This window comes from Canis lupus, chromosome 18 (genome assembly GCF_048164855.1).
Source record: "Canis lupus baileyi chromosome 18, mCanLup2.hap1, whole genome shotgun sequence".
In the NCBI taxonomy this organism is placed as follows: Eukaryota; Metazoa; Chordata; class Mammalia; order Carnivora; family Canidae; genus Canis; species Canis lupus.
The window spans coordinates 44,134,447-44,152,631 of NC_132855.1; the positions used below are offsets into that span (position 1 = coordinate 44,134,447).

Below are 18,185 nucleotides of genomic sequence, written 5' to 3' on the forward strand. Positions count from 1 at the left end.
TCCACTTGGGTCCTGAATCATGATTTATCAAACCTTTCCCCATTTCCTTAATCTTGGTTAGAGTGATAACAAGTCTTTTTAAAAAATATACTATGCAGTAATGAAAATATTTTGGCAGCTAGGACTTTACCTTGTTGATTTATTTCTTTGGCATAAACACCAAAGAGTCAAATTGTTAGGTCAAAAACATAATTCCCCAAGCTTCCTATTGGAAGTAAAATCCCAACTGCAGTCCATGAGGCAGAGGCCTCTGCCTCAGTCTCCAATCACCTCTTCTCCACTCAATATACTCTTACACTGAGTTCTTCCACTTCATCCTCATCACATATTTTGTGAGTTCCTACTATGCGACAAGCTCAGTTGTAAGTGCAAAGGATACAGAAGTAAACAAAACAGGCAAAACCCCAGTCTTCATATGGCTTATAGGCTGCCAAACACTATTCTTTTTTTTAAGATTTATATATATATATATATATTTTTTTTTTTTTAAGATTTTATTTATTCATGAGAGACACAAAGAGAGAGGCAGATATAGGCAGAAGGAGAAGCAGGCTCCATGCAGGAAGCCCAATGTGGGACTCAATCCTGGGACTCCAGGATCATGTCCTGGGCCAAAGGGAGGCGCTAAACCACTGAGCCACCCAGACGGCCCAAGATTTATATATTTATTTAAGAGAGAAAGCAGGAGAGTGTGTGGTGGGAGGGACAGAGGGAAAGGGAGGGAGAAAACCCAGGCAGACTCCTTGTTCAGCACAGAGCCCTATATGGGGCTCAATCTCACAACACTGAGGTCATGACCTGAGCCGTAATTAAGAGATGCTCACTCAATTGACTGTGCCACCCAGGAGCCTCAATGCTATTCCTTCTCTTCTCCTTCTCCTTCTTTCTCCTTCTCCCTCTCCTTCTTCTCCTCCTCCTCCTTCTTTCCTCCTCCTCCTCCTTCTTCTTCTCCTCCTCCTCCTCCCTCTTCTTCTTCTTTCTTCTCCTTCTTTTACCACATTGCCCTGTTTTATTGTTTTCATTTCTTATCACTCTCTGCAATTGCTTTATTGTATTTGTCTGTTGGTAACCTAGAAGGTAAGTTCTATGGGAATAGCAACCTCGTTTGTGCATTCCCAACCAGGCTAAATAAAATTTCTGGAAGGTGTCATGAATAATATCTTTAGAGCTTTCAACACATTTCCATTAAGTTTTCCACATTGTTTACCAGTTTACAGTGCCTTCAGCAGTAGATAAATGAGCCTATTTCTCTATAACCTTAGCAGCACTGGTGTTTTGGAAGAAGTTATGCACCTGGGGGAATGGGAGCTAATGAAGGTTGTTCGATGGAAGCATAGGAACCACTGAAACATTATTTATCTTGATTACTAAGTCTTTTTCTGGTGCCACCCTAAATCCTGAACCCAAGGTCTCTGCCCTCCTTCCTCACCCTAGTCTCAGCTCTGCTGTGTATAATACAGCAAATAAGGGATAGATTTCCAGATCTGCCCTTGAGGCCACATTATAATTGAAGACAGGGAAATAAGCTTCCTAAAATAAGCTTAAATGTTCTTATCAAAAAGCTATGGAAAACTTTTTTTGAGAGTTATTTTTAGGTTTAAATGAGATAAGTAGGACAAAGCTTTTGGCAGCCATGAACACATGCAACTGATGGCATTTAATACTAAACATTCCCACTACTTCTCCACTGCTTCCATACATGTACAAAATTAAACTGACTTTACTAAATGCAGTAAAAGGAGTCTTTTAAGACTACAATATTCTTTTCCAAATCACACTATATCCCTGAAAATCCTTTGGTTAAAAAACACCTCACTGGGAGATGTACAACTACTGGGAAAAATAAAAGCTTCAAGGTCATGAGTAAACTTATATGAAAAAAGAAATCTCATTTTTAATTTATTTTTAATTTTTTAAAAAAGATTTATTTATTCTAGAGAGTGTACAGGGCACAATGGGGGGAGGGGCAGGGGGAGAGGATCTAAAGCAGACTTCCTGCTGAGCTAGTAGCCTTACATAGGGTTCAATCTCACAACCCTGAGATCATGACCTGAGCCAAAATTAAGAGTCAGATGCTTAACCTACTGAGCCATCCAGGTGTTCCAAAATCTCATTTTTTAAAATGCTCATCAAATAAAACAATGACAGAATATCTTAAGTAAAAATATTTTCAATATCATTTTACCTATCTAAAGATAGATATGCTTTGGGAACTGTTTCTTAATTTTAAGATTTGCAAATGTGTTTTGTTGTGTTACACACCAAGCTATACTCCCCTCTTTGTCAACCTCCCTTTTACTCTTTGTCCTCTTTATAACTGTCTAATATCTTCCTCATTTTGTGACCTACCAAGACTGTTCCTGTTTCCCTGGCCTGTTTTATATGTCTTGCTTTTCAGGCATTTGGGTGCTGACCTCAAATCCACATTTATCAAGACAACAGTAAACTGCATGTCTTCTACCTTGGCCATCCTCATTCTTCTTTTTCTCTTCCCAATCCTCTGTTCAAATGGTTCCCAAGTAGAAGGACTCACAGACATCTGAACCAGGGCCCTCAGAACTATAGAATATCAAGCTGTCATCTACTAGAATTCTGACTTACCACAACATGTGTTTGGAGAGGGATTTCTGTAATTTCCAACATGGCCTGGGCTGGTGCTAAAGTTAGCAAGGAGAAAACATGTTTTGTTGTTGTGTCTGATTTGGTTTTGTAGTTCAAGTCTTGGAAAATAATTCATTCTACTCTGTGATGTAATGTATACTACAAATATAAGAACCCATCAAAGGAGAGATCTTTAAATGTTGAGAGTATTTCATATATTTCTACCAAAGACTATTTCTTCCTATATTTCATATATTTCTATCAAAAGACATTATTTCTCCCTGTACTAGAATGTGTAATTTAAGCTTTAGCAACAAATCTGTAGGGTGCATTTCAACTCAGGAAGAGTTAGGAACCGGTACTTTACATTCTTTTCTTAGTTCTAAGCCCTTGCCTTTGACTTTTCACTTTTTCTCTCTCTACCTACATGAATCTGTGTGTGATTACTATTATCAAATAGCCTAAAGTGCTTCAGGAATTTACAAATGGCTATTCCCAACGCAGAAACAATTGCTATGTTATAGAGACTTCTGTCTAATGATGTCTCTGCAGATAACACACATACCCATTAAGAGAAAGCCTACCACTCTTAGAATGGCAGGGAACTGGCTTCGTGCTTGAGATCCCAGTCCTAAAGCCCATTAGCATCAACAAGAATGTCATGATCCCACCCTATTTTGTTTTGTTGTGCCTTGAGGTGTGGGGATGCCTAGGCTTTTCCAAGAGGCTGGTTTCTTAAAGAAAAATGTGGCTACCAACCAGCCCTGCTTTTGTCTCTCATTGTGTAGAGGAGATTATGGAGCTGGGGGCATGGGTGCTATAAAGGATGGTTTGATGATGAGCACAGAATAGGGTGAGGCTGTCTTTACTGAAATGAGCACAACCTTTGAGTTGCACATTCCTTTATTCCTGCCTTTAACTCCACATTTGGCTCTTCACAGAAAATGATCTATAACAGAAGGGCTATCATTCCATATCCATGGCTTAAAGAAACCTCAAACTGGCATAATTGCTAGAGCTATTTATCTGTTTGAGTACTAATTCTATCTCTACAGCTGAAATAAAAGAAAGATAAATGAATAAAGTTAAAAAGCTACACATTTATTATCCTCTAGGTCCAACTACTTATAATTGTCAGGGATACATAAGTAAGGGCATTTTCAGGCAGAAGCTAGTGCTATGATATAAACTATTAAAAATTCTGCTTATGTCTTAAAACCAACAATAACAGCATAAAAGTAGAAAACTGAAGATATGTGCTTCCAGATCATTATAAAAATACAGGAGCATTTCAAAAAATTATTACTTTGGCACTTCCAGAAAAATTTTCAAAAGAGTACTGAGGTCACCTTAGAATGGATGGAACAAAGCACAGGTATATTTTTAGTCAATGCAGAGAGAGTGTAAGTGGGGGCGCACTTCAAATTAAGGAATAAGCTTGTTTACAGCTTGACACATTTTAGCACATTCTTAAATTTTATTTCTACATTAAGGAAAAACTAGATACAGAGAGGTGACAGGCTGAGATGATGACATCCTAGATGCCCATAGAATCAGGGCTGCTGATATGGCAGGCTTTGAAACTCCATTCTGGATACCCAAGAGAGATATGTTCAATATTCAACAAAATCGAAGAATCGGAAAATTGGAAATCCCTCAGATGTTCTGAGAGAGAGAAAATCCTGGGGCAGAGTCAGAGGATTTGGATTTAAGCCTACAGCTATATGAGAAAGAATAAGCAAGAGAATAAAAGCCTGAGCAGTAGATTTTTAGCTACAAAATCTAATCCACCTTACAATATATTCTCGTAAAACAATTATTATGAACTGACCTGAATTCATGCTCTCTTCTGCACTATCCAATTTGGTAGCCACAAACCACATGTGACTACTTAAATTTAAATAAGATAAAAAATTCAGTTCCTCAATTGCACTAACCACATTTTAGTTAATGAACAACTACATATGGCCAGCAGCTACCACACTAGACAGAGTAGATATAGAATATCTCCGTCAATGCATAAAGATCTACTGCACACACACACACACACACACACACACACACAAATCTACTGCACAGTGCTGCTCTATGTCCTTTCAAGGTCTGCCACAGCTTCTAGAAATTTCTAAAATTAAGAAAATAATTCTGTAGTTTATACAATGGAAGGATTTGGTTCTTTAGATGAGAAGTAGAAATTGGGTTGAGAATAGCAGTGAATGTAACTATGGAGAAGAGGGCTGGCTCAGTGAATACTCCAAAAATGTGCTCGCCATTAAGAAAAGGAACCTAAAGTCATGGTGGATGGAAGATGTCCCCATGGAACTCTCACTTCCTTGGGGGAATTAAGAGACACATCAGAATTCATTCAGGTATAAATAATAGTGAAAGGGAATATAAGGAAAAGGAGAAGAAATGTGTGGGAAATATCAGAAAGGGAGACAGAACATAAAGACTCCTAACTCTGGGAAACGAACTAGGCACGGTGGTGGAAGGGGAGGAGGGAGGGGGGTGGGGGTGAGTGGGTGACGGGCACTGAGGGGGACACTTGACGGGATGAGCACTGGGTGTTATTCTGTATGTTGGTAAATTGAACACCAATAAAAATTATTTTATTAAAAAAAATACCTTCTCAAAAAAAAAAAAAAAGAATTCATTCAGGGATCACAACCTGAAAGTAAAGATGAGAGGTAGCAGAATTCTGGAACAGAGTAAAGCCTAATTTGATTACCAAATGAAATCACAACTGTTGGTATAATTCAATTCAAATTCGAAACTTGTCAAGAGTGACAAGAAATGAGAGACAAATGGAAAAATCTCATTTGTGTTTATTTTTGTAAACAAAATGATGTGTTTCACTCTACTCAGAGGCAAAGGCATGGAATCTAGTGTAATCCTTAAGTAGCCTGCAAGGTAGCTGAGCCAATAACACTTGCCATATAAGTAGATACCTAAACCAGCAGATAATCAAAGCATGGGGAAGCTCTGACTTCTCTACTGGAGATATCTTACTTGTTTTTGTTAGAGGAAAAAAAAATCAGTTGCTTAATCTCACTATTTTTTTTTCTCAGAACATGCTGCCCTCTACAGGCCACATGGATATACAGTTCAGTTATATCCAAATTAATAGGATCAGTAGCAAAGGTATGATGAAAAAGGGGAAGTAGTTGGTTATATCTGTTGTCTGAAAGGCTTTAGGATCAAGCTGAGAAACAATCAACACTTATAAGCCTCTAATAAATTATATCTCGTCACCTGACACAAATATGAGAAATCATAAATAGTACTGTAATCCTATCATGGCATTTTCCTGGAGAAGCTTAAAAGTATGTTGACAGTCATTTTTCCTTTGTTTTAATTATGGAGGAGAGGGTGTGGAGAAAAGTGGAAGAAAAATGGTTGATGTGGTTTGACAGTTTTCACTAACATTTCCAGAATATACCAGTTTTGATCTAAAACTCAATATATTAAGACTAGGCTCTGAGTTGGGAAATAAAAGCCAACAAATTTAAAGGAATATACATGATTTTATTCCTGCTAAGAGTTTAATCTTTTAAACCTTGGCTGCACTGAAGTGGTCGAAATCTGGCCTAAGAAATGAGAACTACCCTTCATCTTGACTTCAAATCAATTTTTCCCTAAACAGTCATGCCATAAACACACACACACACACACACACACACACACACACACACACACAGCTGGTATATTTATTGGTTTAGTCACTAAAGGATTTAGCTGGACAAACATCACAAAGATGATGACTGATTTAATTGAATTTATGATCAAATGTTTTCCATTGCAGGAAGAGTGGGAAATCACTTATGGGGAGATTTGAATAATTTAAGGGAAGTTCTCTATTTGGCATTACGTTTGTATATCAAATCTTGAGGGATTAAATACAGCTGAGGCCTAGCAGAGAAATCACATGCAGATACACAAGACACACTATGTAACAATCCAACAAGGGCCAGAATATTAATCCCTTGGTGTTGATATTTCTACTTACTTAAAACTTGTTGATAGTCTGAGTATGGATATCCACACACATATATACTATGAGACTTCAACTATAAATCGCCACTAGATTCTTTCAAGATCCCCAAAATGTCCAAATGATCTAAACATGCTCTTTTAGGTAAAACAGAAGATAATTGATTTGGGGGTTGTATGCGTGTCTGTTTATGGCAGTTTAAGGTATCTTTATTTTTGTTAAAGACATAATGAAATCTATTGTTAAAGGCAATCTCATGGTGTATATAACAAGGTAACATGGGATTTGTGCTTTAGAGTATGGACTTGGCCCAATATCTGAAAGAAAAAGGCCAACTTACCTTTGGAGTTTCATAACTATTTGCTCCCCAATGATGACAGAGGTAGCAAACTGAGGCCATGCTCCTAGCCTTCATTGTGTTTCTAGGGATAAGTCATTCACCTGCCCCACTTAAAAGCCCCCAAACAGCAAGAATAACAACTTTTGGTCTCACCTCTGGATCAAGTGGACACCTAGGCCTAGCACACCTGGTTGAGTCTCACCCATCAGTCCGTGTGTGAAAAGCATAACAGAAAAGGTATAATAGATGCTTTGAACGTGATAACAGTGTCTATGGGTTTCTTTCAATCTAATTAGGAAAACTGTCTAGTAGATGTGTTTCAAGACTTAGGATAAATCAGTTTTACATTCATTATGTACAATGCTATTTGTTAACATATCACTCTTAGGAAGGAACTGCTGGGAGTGAGGTAACCTTATTTCTACATGAGAAGTATTTTTAAAAAATGATTTGGTGACCAAGCAGTTCAGCATGTGCTTCTAGAAAGGTAAAAGAAATAGTTCAGAAAAAGTCTGGGGACCCTGTATAGCAGTGGGATTCATGTTCAAGGACCATTGCTTATTTGGAACTGAATGAAATGCTGATTGGCAGGGGAGGACAGGGTGTGCTAAAAAACAAGAGGTTGGTAAGCTAATGTTGGCTGATGGTACCCCATCATTTACACCTATACTTTATTCAATCCTCACAATAATCCTGCCAAAGGAGTTAAAGACTGAGAAACGGGGGCTCAGATTGATTTGTGAGCTTCCTGAACATTACACCATTGAGTAGCAGATCTAGGATTGGAACTTGGCCCCTATGATACCAAATTATGCTGACTTCATGCATTTTCTTGCCATGTGTGCCAATTATGTGCCTTTGCAAGCCTTCCTTTTTCATTTCTATTCTTTCTTGGTTCACATCAACAGCATTTGTTGACTGTGTATTCTTACAAAGTCAGGAGGACCACCATCTACACAGCAGGTATCAGATGCACACATCAACATAGTCTATTAACTATATCTTCACATAAGTGGAAGCTGCACTCAGTTTTACAGAAAGTCTCTCCAATATAACGAGGGGGACCCTTGTCCAATCCCAATTTTCTTGACGATTAACCAAAGAAAATTGTGGAGTGGGTGATAGGGGATACAAAAGATGACATTGTTAAAATCATCTCTTTCTCCATTAACTTCTTATGTTCATCTTAATTAATTAATTAATTAATTACTTTATTTATTTATTTTTTGTTCATCTTAATTTAGTTCACAAAATTCACATTTTCTTAATCAAAATAAAATGCTAAAGATAAGTGTTGAGTTTTTCTTTTTCATAACCAGTTTTTTAAGACATAAAGAACAGTAAAAACTGAATTTCTGTTTATTTTTTACTTCTTAAAATGTGGTAATTTTCAATGTTCTGAAGCTGAATAATTAACATATGTACCCACAGGGGTCCATAGGAGGCTTATTTAGAAAAATGGAGCCCTCTCAATAGCATCTCATATGTAGCAAAGAGGAAGCTGAGCCTTTATGATATTTTCTGAGTAGAGTTAGGGTAGATCAAGGGGGCCGGGAACAACAGCAGAGAGGTGAATTCTTGAGGGAGTTCAAAAAGGGGAGAGAGCTGTGTGTCTAACCCCTAGCAGTTCCCAACAGAAAAGAGAGAGCGAGAACGCAAGAAGGAGAAAGGAATAGAGAGGCTTGCAACAGGCAGTGCCCCTCAGGAGGGAACAGCATGGCTTCTCAAGGGGAGGAGGAGGGAAGGGATGATGTCTGCTTGATGTTCTTTGATACTTCCACTAGTCCCTCTGCAGATTTATTACACTTACTTGGTTCTCTAGAGCTATTATCTTCCCAGTGTTTACAAATAAAAGATAGAGGTGAGAAGCAAAAATATAAAGGAAGATCTCTGGACACGTGAACACAAAATGCCAAGAACTTGAATGCACAGTTTCCAAAGCATCAGATATCCACACTTGTACCATGCTGGTGGGCACTCAGAAATAAATGAATAGCTTACATGTTGATCTACAGATGAGCTGCCGAGTGTGGTAGTTATGTATGGCTTTTCACATTTAAATTAATCAAGTTTAAATTGGGGCACTTGGGTGGCTCAGTGGTTGAGCATCTGCCTTTGGCTCAGGTCGTGATCCTGGGGTCCTAGGATGGAGTCCCATGTCAGGCTCCCTGCAGGGAGCCTGTTTCTATCTCTATATCTCTACCTCTCTCTCTCTCTCTCTCTGTCTCTCATGAATAAATAAATAAAATCTTTAAAAAATAATAAAAAAATAAATTAAGTTTAAATAAACTTTAAAATTTAGTTCCTAAGTCACATTAGCTGTATGTCAGGTGCTCAAGGGGGCTAGTGGCTGCTGGATGGGGCAGTGCAGATATAAAAGGTTTTCATCAATGAAGAAGGTTCTGTTGGACAGCACTGATCTAGAGGGGACAGAAATCCTAGGTCAAAGTTTTCGTTATCTCAGAGGCTATTAACTTTCTTGGGAACAATGTCTTTTTTTTTCCTCTACGCAGGAGATGGATAATTATTTCTTCCTTATACAAATTTTGAGGATACCAGTGGGAACCAGGCAACATGCAACTGCCAGAGTCAGAGGCCAGAGCTTGTCACCAGATGGATCAGAGATCAGATGAAACAGCCTGTGGCTGACCTGGTGAGGGCTGGGATTGCTCTCTCCACTCTCTCCTGCCTTACCCCAGGACTCACTGCTGAATAGGAAGCCCCAGTACCCACGTGTGGAAAGCAGAATGGCCCCACTCATTAAGCCTTGGAGCCTGTGAATGTGTTACTTTCCATGGCAAAAGGGACTCTGCAGACATAATTAAGGTTGCAGACCATAAAGTAGAGAGATTAACCTGGATTATGCAGGTAGGCCATTAGAAGCAGGGAGCTTTCTCCCACTGGAGGCAGAAGAGATGTGGCAAGAGGGGAAGTGAGAGAACTACGAGGCAGTAAGAAAGACTCCCTGCACTAATGCTGGTTTGAAGAAGGCGGCGGCAGTGTGATGAGGAAACAGGTGGCCTTTGGTTGCTGGGTTGAGACTCCTTGCTGACAACCAGTAAAGAAAAGGGGGCTCAGCCCCACGACCACAGGGGACTGAATTTTGCCAACAGTCTAAATGAGTCTGAGAACAGATTTTCCTCAGAGACTCCAGAAAGGGCACAGGCCAACGAATACTTGATTTCGGCCTTATGAGACCCAGAGCAAAGAAACCAGCTGAGCCCATCTAGACTCCAGCTCGACAGAACTGTGAGACAATACTGCTGTGGCATTTCACACCAATACATTTGTGCTGATTTGTGATGGCAGCCACAGAACACAAACACATACCGTTTTATATTTGGAGAAGCAGAAGAACTTCTTCAGGTCGTATCCACTTCGAGACTGTTTTGGGAACCGGTTTGAGAAAGCCTGATTCTATCTGTCGTACAGCTTTCACAGAATCAAGCAGCCCAGCTGCTCCTGGAAGCTCTGTGCCACTTCAGAAGCATGGCTGGATTTTATTCCTTAATGAGCTGATGGCAGAAGGAAGGTATTAGCTGAACCATAAGTGTGTACTTTGGGATGAGGAATCCAACACATAATCGAAAAGGATGAAAAGCCATGGCCGTTGCCAGCTCCCAAGCCTGGCACATACTGCCAATTAGTAAGAGAGAAGATGGATAATTTCTGTCTATCAGAAGGGAAACAACAACAACAACAAAAAACTCGTGCTCAACGGATAACAAACAGCATGGGGTTTGCCCCTGGCCATCACCAGTGGTTATTAATAATAGCAAATTCTTTGCTACCACAAGAAAGGTATGGATAAGAAAGCTGGCAGTGTCACAAAATGACAGAGGATAATTTCCTGGGGGCGGTGGGAGCTATGTGGAATAGGGTACAAATCTCACTAGCAGGGCCTGGATGGGTGGCCTATAGGCCTGTCTTCTCTGGCACTTAGACTGTCACAAACTAGCCTATATCCCCATGGTGCATTACCCAGCAGTGGCACAAAGGAGTCCTGAGTTGATGTGTGCGATCAGCCTGCTGCAAACACTTTCCCCAGGATAGGAGTTAGGTTTCTACTCCATCCCAGCTCTTCTGCTGCCAAAAACCTAGACCGGGAATAAAAGACATCATTTCCCAGAAAAGATCTCTCCAACCAGGGTTGTAGTGAGAACGAAACAAAACCAGATACTGATCCACTTGAAATATTAGGGTTTTAAGATCTCCTAAGATTCACTTTGGGGGCATACATTCCTGAATTATAGTTTTCAATAGCATTGATTATTTGACCTCACTGAGCATGTTTCTTTAAGCTATAAAATAGAGATGACAGTACATGTTCTGACTACTTCCCAAGATTGTTTTAAAAACATGAGGATGTGAAAGCAAATTCTACATTGCAAAAGGCTGCCCAAGTGTTAATCACTATGGCTACCGCATCACAAGCACTGAATACAGGGCAAGGAGAGTATGTGAAATCTTTGATGAGGTATGTTTCATATGTTATCAAATCTACACTATTGCTACTATTAGTAGCCAGGTGTGGGCCTCCAGCAAATTTGCCAACTTTCCTTTTTTTTTTTTTTTTAAAGATTTTATTTATTTATTCATGAGAGAGAGAGAGAGAGAGAGAGAGAGAGAGAGAGAGAAGCAGAGTCAGAGGGAGAAGCAGGCTCCTTGTGGGGAACCTGATATAGGACTTGATCCCAGGACCCCAAGATTACAACTTGAGCCAAACAAAGGCAGACACTCAACCACTGAGCCACCTAGGCATCCCAGCCCACTTTCCCTTGACCAGCTTTGCTGTGTCCTCCTGGCACCTTCCTCAACCCATATCTTTGGACAGCCTTGACACTGTCTTCCTTGACTCTCTCTAGGACTACCATCAGAGCCTGGACCTCCTCTTTCTCTTTTGAAAAATCCAGTCTACAATTTTCTGGAAGAACTGTAAGGGGTTTAACCGATCGAGTAAACCTCACACCAACATTATGCTTTCAGTACCTGAACTAGCGATTCATTCCTGTGAAAATGAATGTTCCCAGAGATTTCTCTAAACTGCAGCTTTAGAGTGTCCAAACAACACCATGTGTGGGTGTCTGAGATCAGGACAAAGACCTGCTTGGATCTGACTATCCAAGAGTGTCACAAGGAATCACACCCCATGTAGTCTCCTGTTGCTGGGCTCACATCCAGAAGCTGGATAGTGGAAGCCGGCAGCTCCAGCTCATCCTGGAGTAAAGAGAATGAAATTCCAGAATGTCTGCTTTAGAGCTTGTTATCCCCAGTAAACCCAAGCCTAAAAAAGTGCATTGATGATGGACAGAATAATTTCTTTGAAAACACTGTGAGAAGAAATCTCCAGGCACTAAATAAATTAAAACTGTTACTTTGAAGTAAATAGAATTATAACAAAAATGATCAACAATGAAAAAAAAAAATGTGGCAGTGGAGGAGTTAAGGCTCTGGCTCAGCTCAATGGCACCGCCTAGTGCCAACAGCTGCTCTTAGGCTCCTCTCACATTTCTCAATGTACAGAAAGTGAAAGCTCTAACTTACTTTGCAACATATTATTTTAGAAACTTTGAGATCATCTTAGAACAATAAGGCAGAGTAGAAAACGGGACCTTTCAGTTTCTTTGAGAAGGCATTGATTTAAATCTTACTGGAATACAATCAGGTAGGACAACAAGGAAAATAGGGCATTGGCAGCATAAATATACAGAGTGACATTATACTATTGCCTTAAAAATTATTTTAAATACATTATGTTTTATGCACATGTACCACAACTATCTATCTAGCAAGTCTTATTTATTTATTTATTTATTTATTTATTTATTTATTTATTTATTTAAAGATTTTATTTAATTTATTCATGAGAGACACAAAGAGAGAGAGGCAGAGACACAGACAGAGGGAGAAGTAGGCTCCGTTCAGGGAGTCCAATGTGGGACTCGATCCCAGGACCCCAGGATCATGCCCTGAGCCAAAGGCAGATGCTCGTCCCTAGTAAGCCAACTTTAAAATATGTTCTGAAAGTGAACCATTGAATCTGAGAAAGCATTCAAGGAAAATGAAAGAATACAAAGTTAGAAAACACTTTTGAATCTTTTAAATTAGGGTTTGTGACTTGCTGGTTCGTTCAAATATATGCAGGTAAATGTCTTCTCTATTCTTGCATTTTCATTAAAGCAGCTTCATTACAATGTCTCTGTATTTGCTACATATTTTCAAAGAAGCAATGTTCTCAATTCTTAGAAGAAATTCAGTTGGACTTACCTAACAAGAAGGATTATAAACCGAACCAGAGCATGTGGACGAAGCAAGCAGGACAAGGCTGGCCTACGCCTTATTCAAGTCTGAGGACATGTATTGCTTTATCAGCCATGAGTTGTTTTCCAAATCTGTCTTCTGTGACTTTGTGGTTTATCTCCTTGGTTCTCTTTTTGCTCCTTTCAAACCCCCAAAATTATTCGGCTCTTAAAAAGTTCCAAAACAAGCAAATGTGTTCCTGGAATCCTACCCTTAACATTGCTGGAGAGCATATACCAAGGCTGATTCTCCAGCCAAAATAATAAAAGATCTTTTAAGTGGCTGAAATTCTTGGTTGATTGCATATACATGCCAATGTCAGACAACTATAAATAGGGGGATTTGGAAGAAAAATAGGGAGAGTCTTTATAACTCCAATGAAATAAAATGGAATGTTTTGAAGGCGGTCAGAAAACAGTACATGTATTTATAAAATTAAGATTTGTCTCCCTTTAATCCAAAATCCCCTTTAAGCAGGAAGAGCCCACACAAATCATGCATGTCCAGTATGAAGGAGCAAAAGGACTTTCTTTTCTTTATTAATATATATTTATTATTCTCAATCATATAATTAAGATTTCTTCTTTACGCTATCCTTTTGAGTTTAGGTATCTACTGGATCATTTGATATTTGTTTCCCATCACTGCTTTGTTTCCCCAGAATATTAAAAAAATCATTCAAAGGATAAAATTATGGTTACTGGTATAAATGAAGTCAAGAGGGAATTGTATTGGTGTTACCTATGGCAGACTTGGTCCCCAAATAAACTGGGTCACTTGTTACAGCTGTTCAAAGAGACTTGAGTATTCATTTCTCAAGAAACTCTGACTCCTTTAGGTAGGTTAACATATCAACTAGCTTTAATAGCTGAGTTTTTAAAGATATTGCTACTTAATTTGGAACAGTGACTTACTTTTTATTAACCTACCCATCTTATATTAATCTATTGAAACTGAATTCAAATTAGTTCTTGCAAATTAGTTCACTTTATTTTGAACCTATTACTGCTGTTACCAATTGCTCCATGTTTGTAATTGTGCTTGTAGACAAATTAGTTAGCAGGGATGGAGAAAGCTGGCACTTGCTTAATAGACTTTAAATGCAGTTCTTCTGAGCCTAGACCCCACACCGAAGTGAGAGATGTTGAAATGTCGATGGTTCCAAGTTCACAAGTCCATTTGAGGAAGAATCAATAATATAATTAATGTCTCTGAATTCTCGGTTTTCTCTAAATCTCATTGGGGTCTTGTGGGCTGGAGGCTACAGCTTGGCTCTAAGGATTCAGTGCATGACACTGGGATGCCAGAGCGTAGTATTTTTATAATATTTTTAGTGATATTTTATTACTTAGTGTTTTCTGAGCTAAATCCATAAGGCAACAAAGAATAAGACTTATGGTGACTTAAAAACAGCATGGCTCTGAACAAGTTATGTTTGTAACTGCAAAATCTTACCTCAAACTCAGCTTTTAATAGGCTTCCTAAAATGTTTTAAACGTCACCTAAGGGTGAGATCCAGTTTATTAAATGCTTTTGAATTCTATTTTTTAAAAAAAGCATCTGTAATGTTACAGATGAAAAGAAAGACATTAACTACAGTTTCACCAGTTCATTAAAAAGATTTTACATGAGAATATAAGATTTCCTTTAGTATTTTAGACCTTAGTTTTGGTAGAAGAATCATAAATTCTACGTTCACAGGAAATGCAAATAATAAATATCTCTGAAGTTATATCTTAAAGAGAAAACTGTGTTCTTATGTTGCAAAAAAATCATATTCTGAATTCTTATTTGCCCCCAAAAGCAAAAGCATATTTACTGACACCTAGTATCTTTTAAGAATTTAGAGATTTAGCACCAATGCACGTGGCTTTTAAGGTCTCTAAAACATCAATACCAGAGGATTGCACATTCTGATTTCCACTAATGAAATTACAACATAATTAATTAATTGTATTAATTAATTAACATAACAATTAAATTAATGATGTTGTAACATGATCAGTACCTCTCAGAGAAAAGTAGGCATCAGGTCTTAGATGGTCAGAATGAAGTGAAGCAATGCAAAGCTTGAATACTATTTCAGTTTTACTTTTCTTTTAGAAAGATGTGAAATAAGCTCGTTTCTCCTGGGGTAGAGTAATGTAATTGGATAGAAGCACCTTCTCTGAGGGGCATCCCACTGGTCACTGTGGAATGGTTGGACGAGAAAGGCATGTGTGCTGGAGGGCTTGTAGCGAAAGGTGGTGCTGAATACAAGCTACAAAAACGAATGGGGGGAATGGACCAGCTGTATATACGAAGTGGGGTCATATCCACAAAAGGACAGTGGAAGAAATATCATTCAGCCTCCTCTATGGACACTCTCTCCCATCTCTTATAGACTATTCCAAGTGGATAAGAATTACCATTTATTTTCCTGGGCAGTTTGGAGGTCATTCTAGCTCTCCCCCTCTGAAGAAAAGAAATGGCTGTTCTCCACAAATGCTATGTGTTGATTTGCCAGATATGCCTGTGACTTCAAAGATGGGGTCAGAAAGTCAATTGGTCAAATTGAATTTAAATAAAATTTAAAAAAAGAAATTCAATTGCTTTATAAATAATTGTTTTATAAGATGGTTATCTGGTTGGACAAAAATTTTTGAGCAATTATAAGAGAATATGTTTGATCATTTAATTAAGGTAGGAACTGTATACTGTGTATATTACTTGGTGTATGAAAGCACTTAATTAAAATGTTAGACCACTGATCAGTAAAGAGGGGGACGGTGAAGGGCAAAAGAGTGGAGGAACGAACACACACAGAATGTTCCCAGCAGAGGGCATGCCTCCCAGGGGAGACTCTAGATATCACAAATGGACTCTTCAAATGGCAAATGCAAAGCCTTGTGTTAGACAAAAATAATTATTCCAGTGCTCTTCTAAGTATGAATTTAACCAAAATAAACTGCCAAATCTTCCAAATAAACCACTACAGAGTTTACTGTACTCATTCCATGAGTTCCTCATAATAAGCTGGATCTACTGACAACATTAATTAAAGGCATTCTTTATTATAAAAAAGTTTTTTTCTTATTTTTTATTTTATAATTGATGGTGTCTAAAATTAAACATGTCATAAGAGTAAAAACTGAGGCAATAACACTAAATTCCCCACAGACAGAATTTTGTTACAACAAATTAAATTTTGTAAAAAAGAAATCAAAGCAGTTCCAGTTACCTTTTCCCAGCATAATGCTTGAAATATGATCTCCACAACTAATGAGACTGACTCAATCACTCTGCTTTCCAACTTTCAATGATTTATTAACAGTCTGGCTTGCAATAAAAGACCTCTGAATAACTTGAGAAACCCAGATTTTCAGATTTCATCAAATTTCAAAACCAATAAATAAAACTATTTCAATGAGATCAGATGAAAGAACAGAAATTAAATAAACAGATCACATAGATTTAAAGTGATACATGTACTTAGCTTTCCAACAAGGCTGAAGGGAACAATAAACTGAAAAAAATTGAAAGATCAATTTTATCTAGCTCAGAGTTTGTCATGGACATTATTTAGATTAGAATCAGTCATTATACTGTACGTAGATGCTACTTTGCTGTTTCTAAAATATTTATTGGAATTTAGTTGCAAGAAGATTAAGCACAATGAATTTTAGGATTTAGAATTCTGAAGCAATGCCACATTGCTTTAAAAACTCAAACTCATATATAATAACATTGGCTGAGGCTGATGCCTGGCACACAGAGCTTAACAACTAATTAATGGCTAAATGAATGGATGGATGGATATTTGGATGAGCAAATGAAAAAATGTCAAGACAAACTTATTTGGAGAGTTTTAAGAATTAAGAGAAAGACAGAGAGAAAAGAAAGAAAGAGAGAGAGGCAAAGAACAAGCACAAACTGTATAAAGACTTACTTATTCCATGCTTGCCTAAGGTTTTTAGAGCTGTACAGGGTAAAGCGTTCTGAAATAAAGAAGAAAAATGATAAACAATGTTGTTTCAAATGTATATATTAGACGTATGTTTAAAAAACCCTCAACTTTTTAAAAGATAGTGTTTGATTTAGCCATGGTTATGCTAGCCACAGTACATCTTCACCTTTAGATAGGGCAATTGCAAAGAATAAAACAGGAGGATTTTAAAATTTTAAATAATGAAGCATTGTTTTCTTTTGTTGGGGTGATTTATTTCATAATCTGGTTTCCCAGTAATTATTTCTTAGAATAACTAAGTTTTAATTGGGTCGAAAAAAGAAACACAAATTCCGAACCTTCAAACAGTAAGTAGTCTGAAGAACATTGACACATTAGTGAAGTGAGAGCTGCTGTTTTCACTATGAAGACATCTCTGATCAAATAGTCATGTTGGTTCTTTCTTATACTATTTGGTATTTTCATTTCCTTTCTTACATTTATTTGGTTTGGCTCAAAGCCAAACTACCAATGTCCTATAAGGTATGTTACATTTTTCAATTGAATTATCTTTATCATATTTTAAAAGTTAAGATGTTTGTTTTACCAAGTTAAACAATAAAGCGGCACAGAACAGATACTAATAATCTCCTCTCCTCTCTATTTTTGACTCCTGAAGATACAGCAATTGTTAATGGCTTGTGTAGGTCCCTTTCCACATATTTCTCTATGTTTATAAATACAAACCCACCCATATACACACATATAGATATTTTCATTTGTAGAATAGACTGTATAATAAACAATCTCTGAGTTTTTTAAATGTATAGCAGATAGTCCTTCAAATTAAGAAAATAGATGTAACACTTGTTTTAAAACTGTATAATATTCCATAGAATAGAAGTATCATAGTTATTTGACCATTCTCCTACTGTTGGCAACTGAAATAGTTTCCAGTTCTTTTTCCCTTAAAAACAATGCTTCAATAAATATCCTTGCACATCCGTCTCTGTATACTAATGCTTTCA

At 37.8% G+C, this 18,185-nt stretch overlaps 1 protein-coding gene across 9 annotated transcripts in view; it reads right to left on the minus strand.

Moving 5' to 3' along the window:
* CDK14 (cyclin dependent kinase 14) overlaps positions 1-18,185 on the minus strand; it is a 721,193-nt gene that overhangs the window by 109,205 nt on the left and 593,803 nt on the right. For all 9 annotated transcript variants that reach the window (XM_072784251.1, XM_072784250.1, XM_072784245.1 and 6 more), the window contains one exon: positions 17,161-17,209. In XM_072784251.1, coding sequence (XP_072640352.1) covers positions 17,161-17,209 — 49 coding nt within the window. The remainder of the gene's footprint in view (positions 1-17,160; positions 17,210-18,185) is intronic.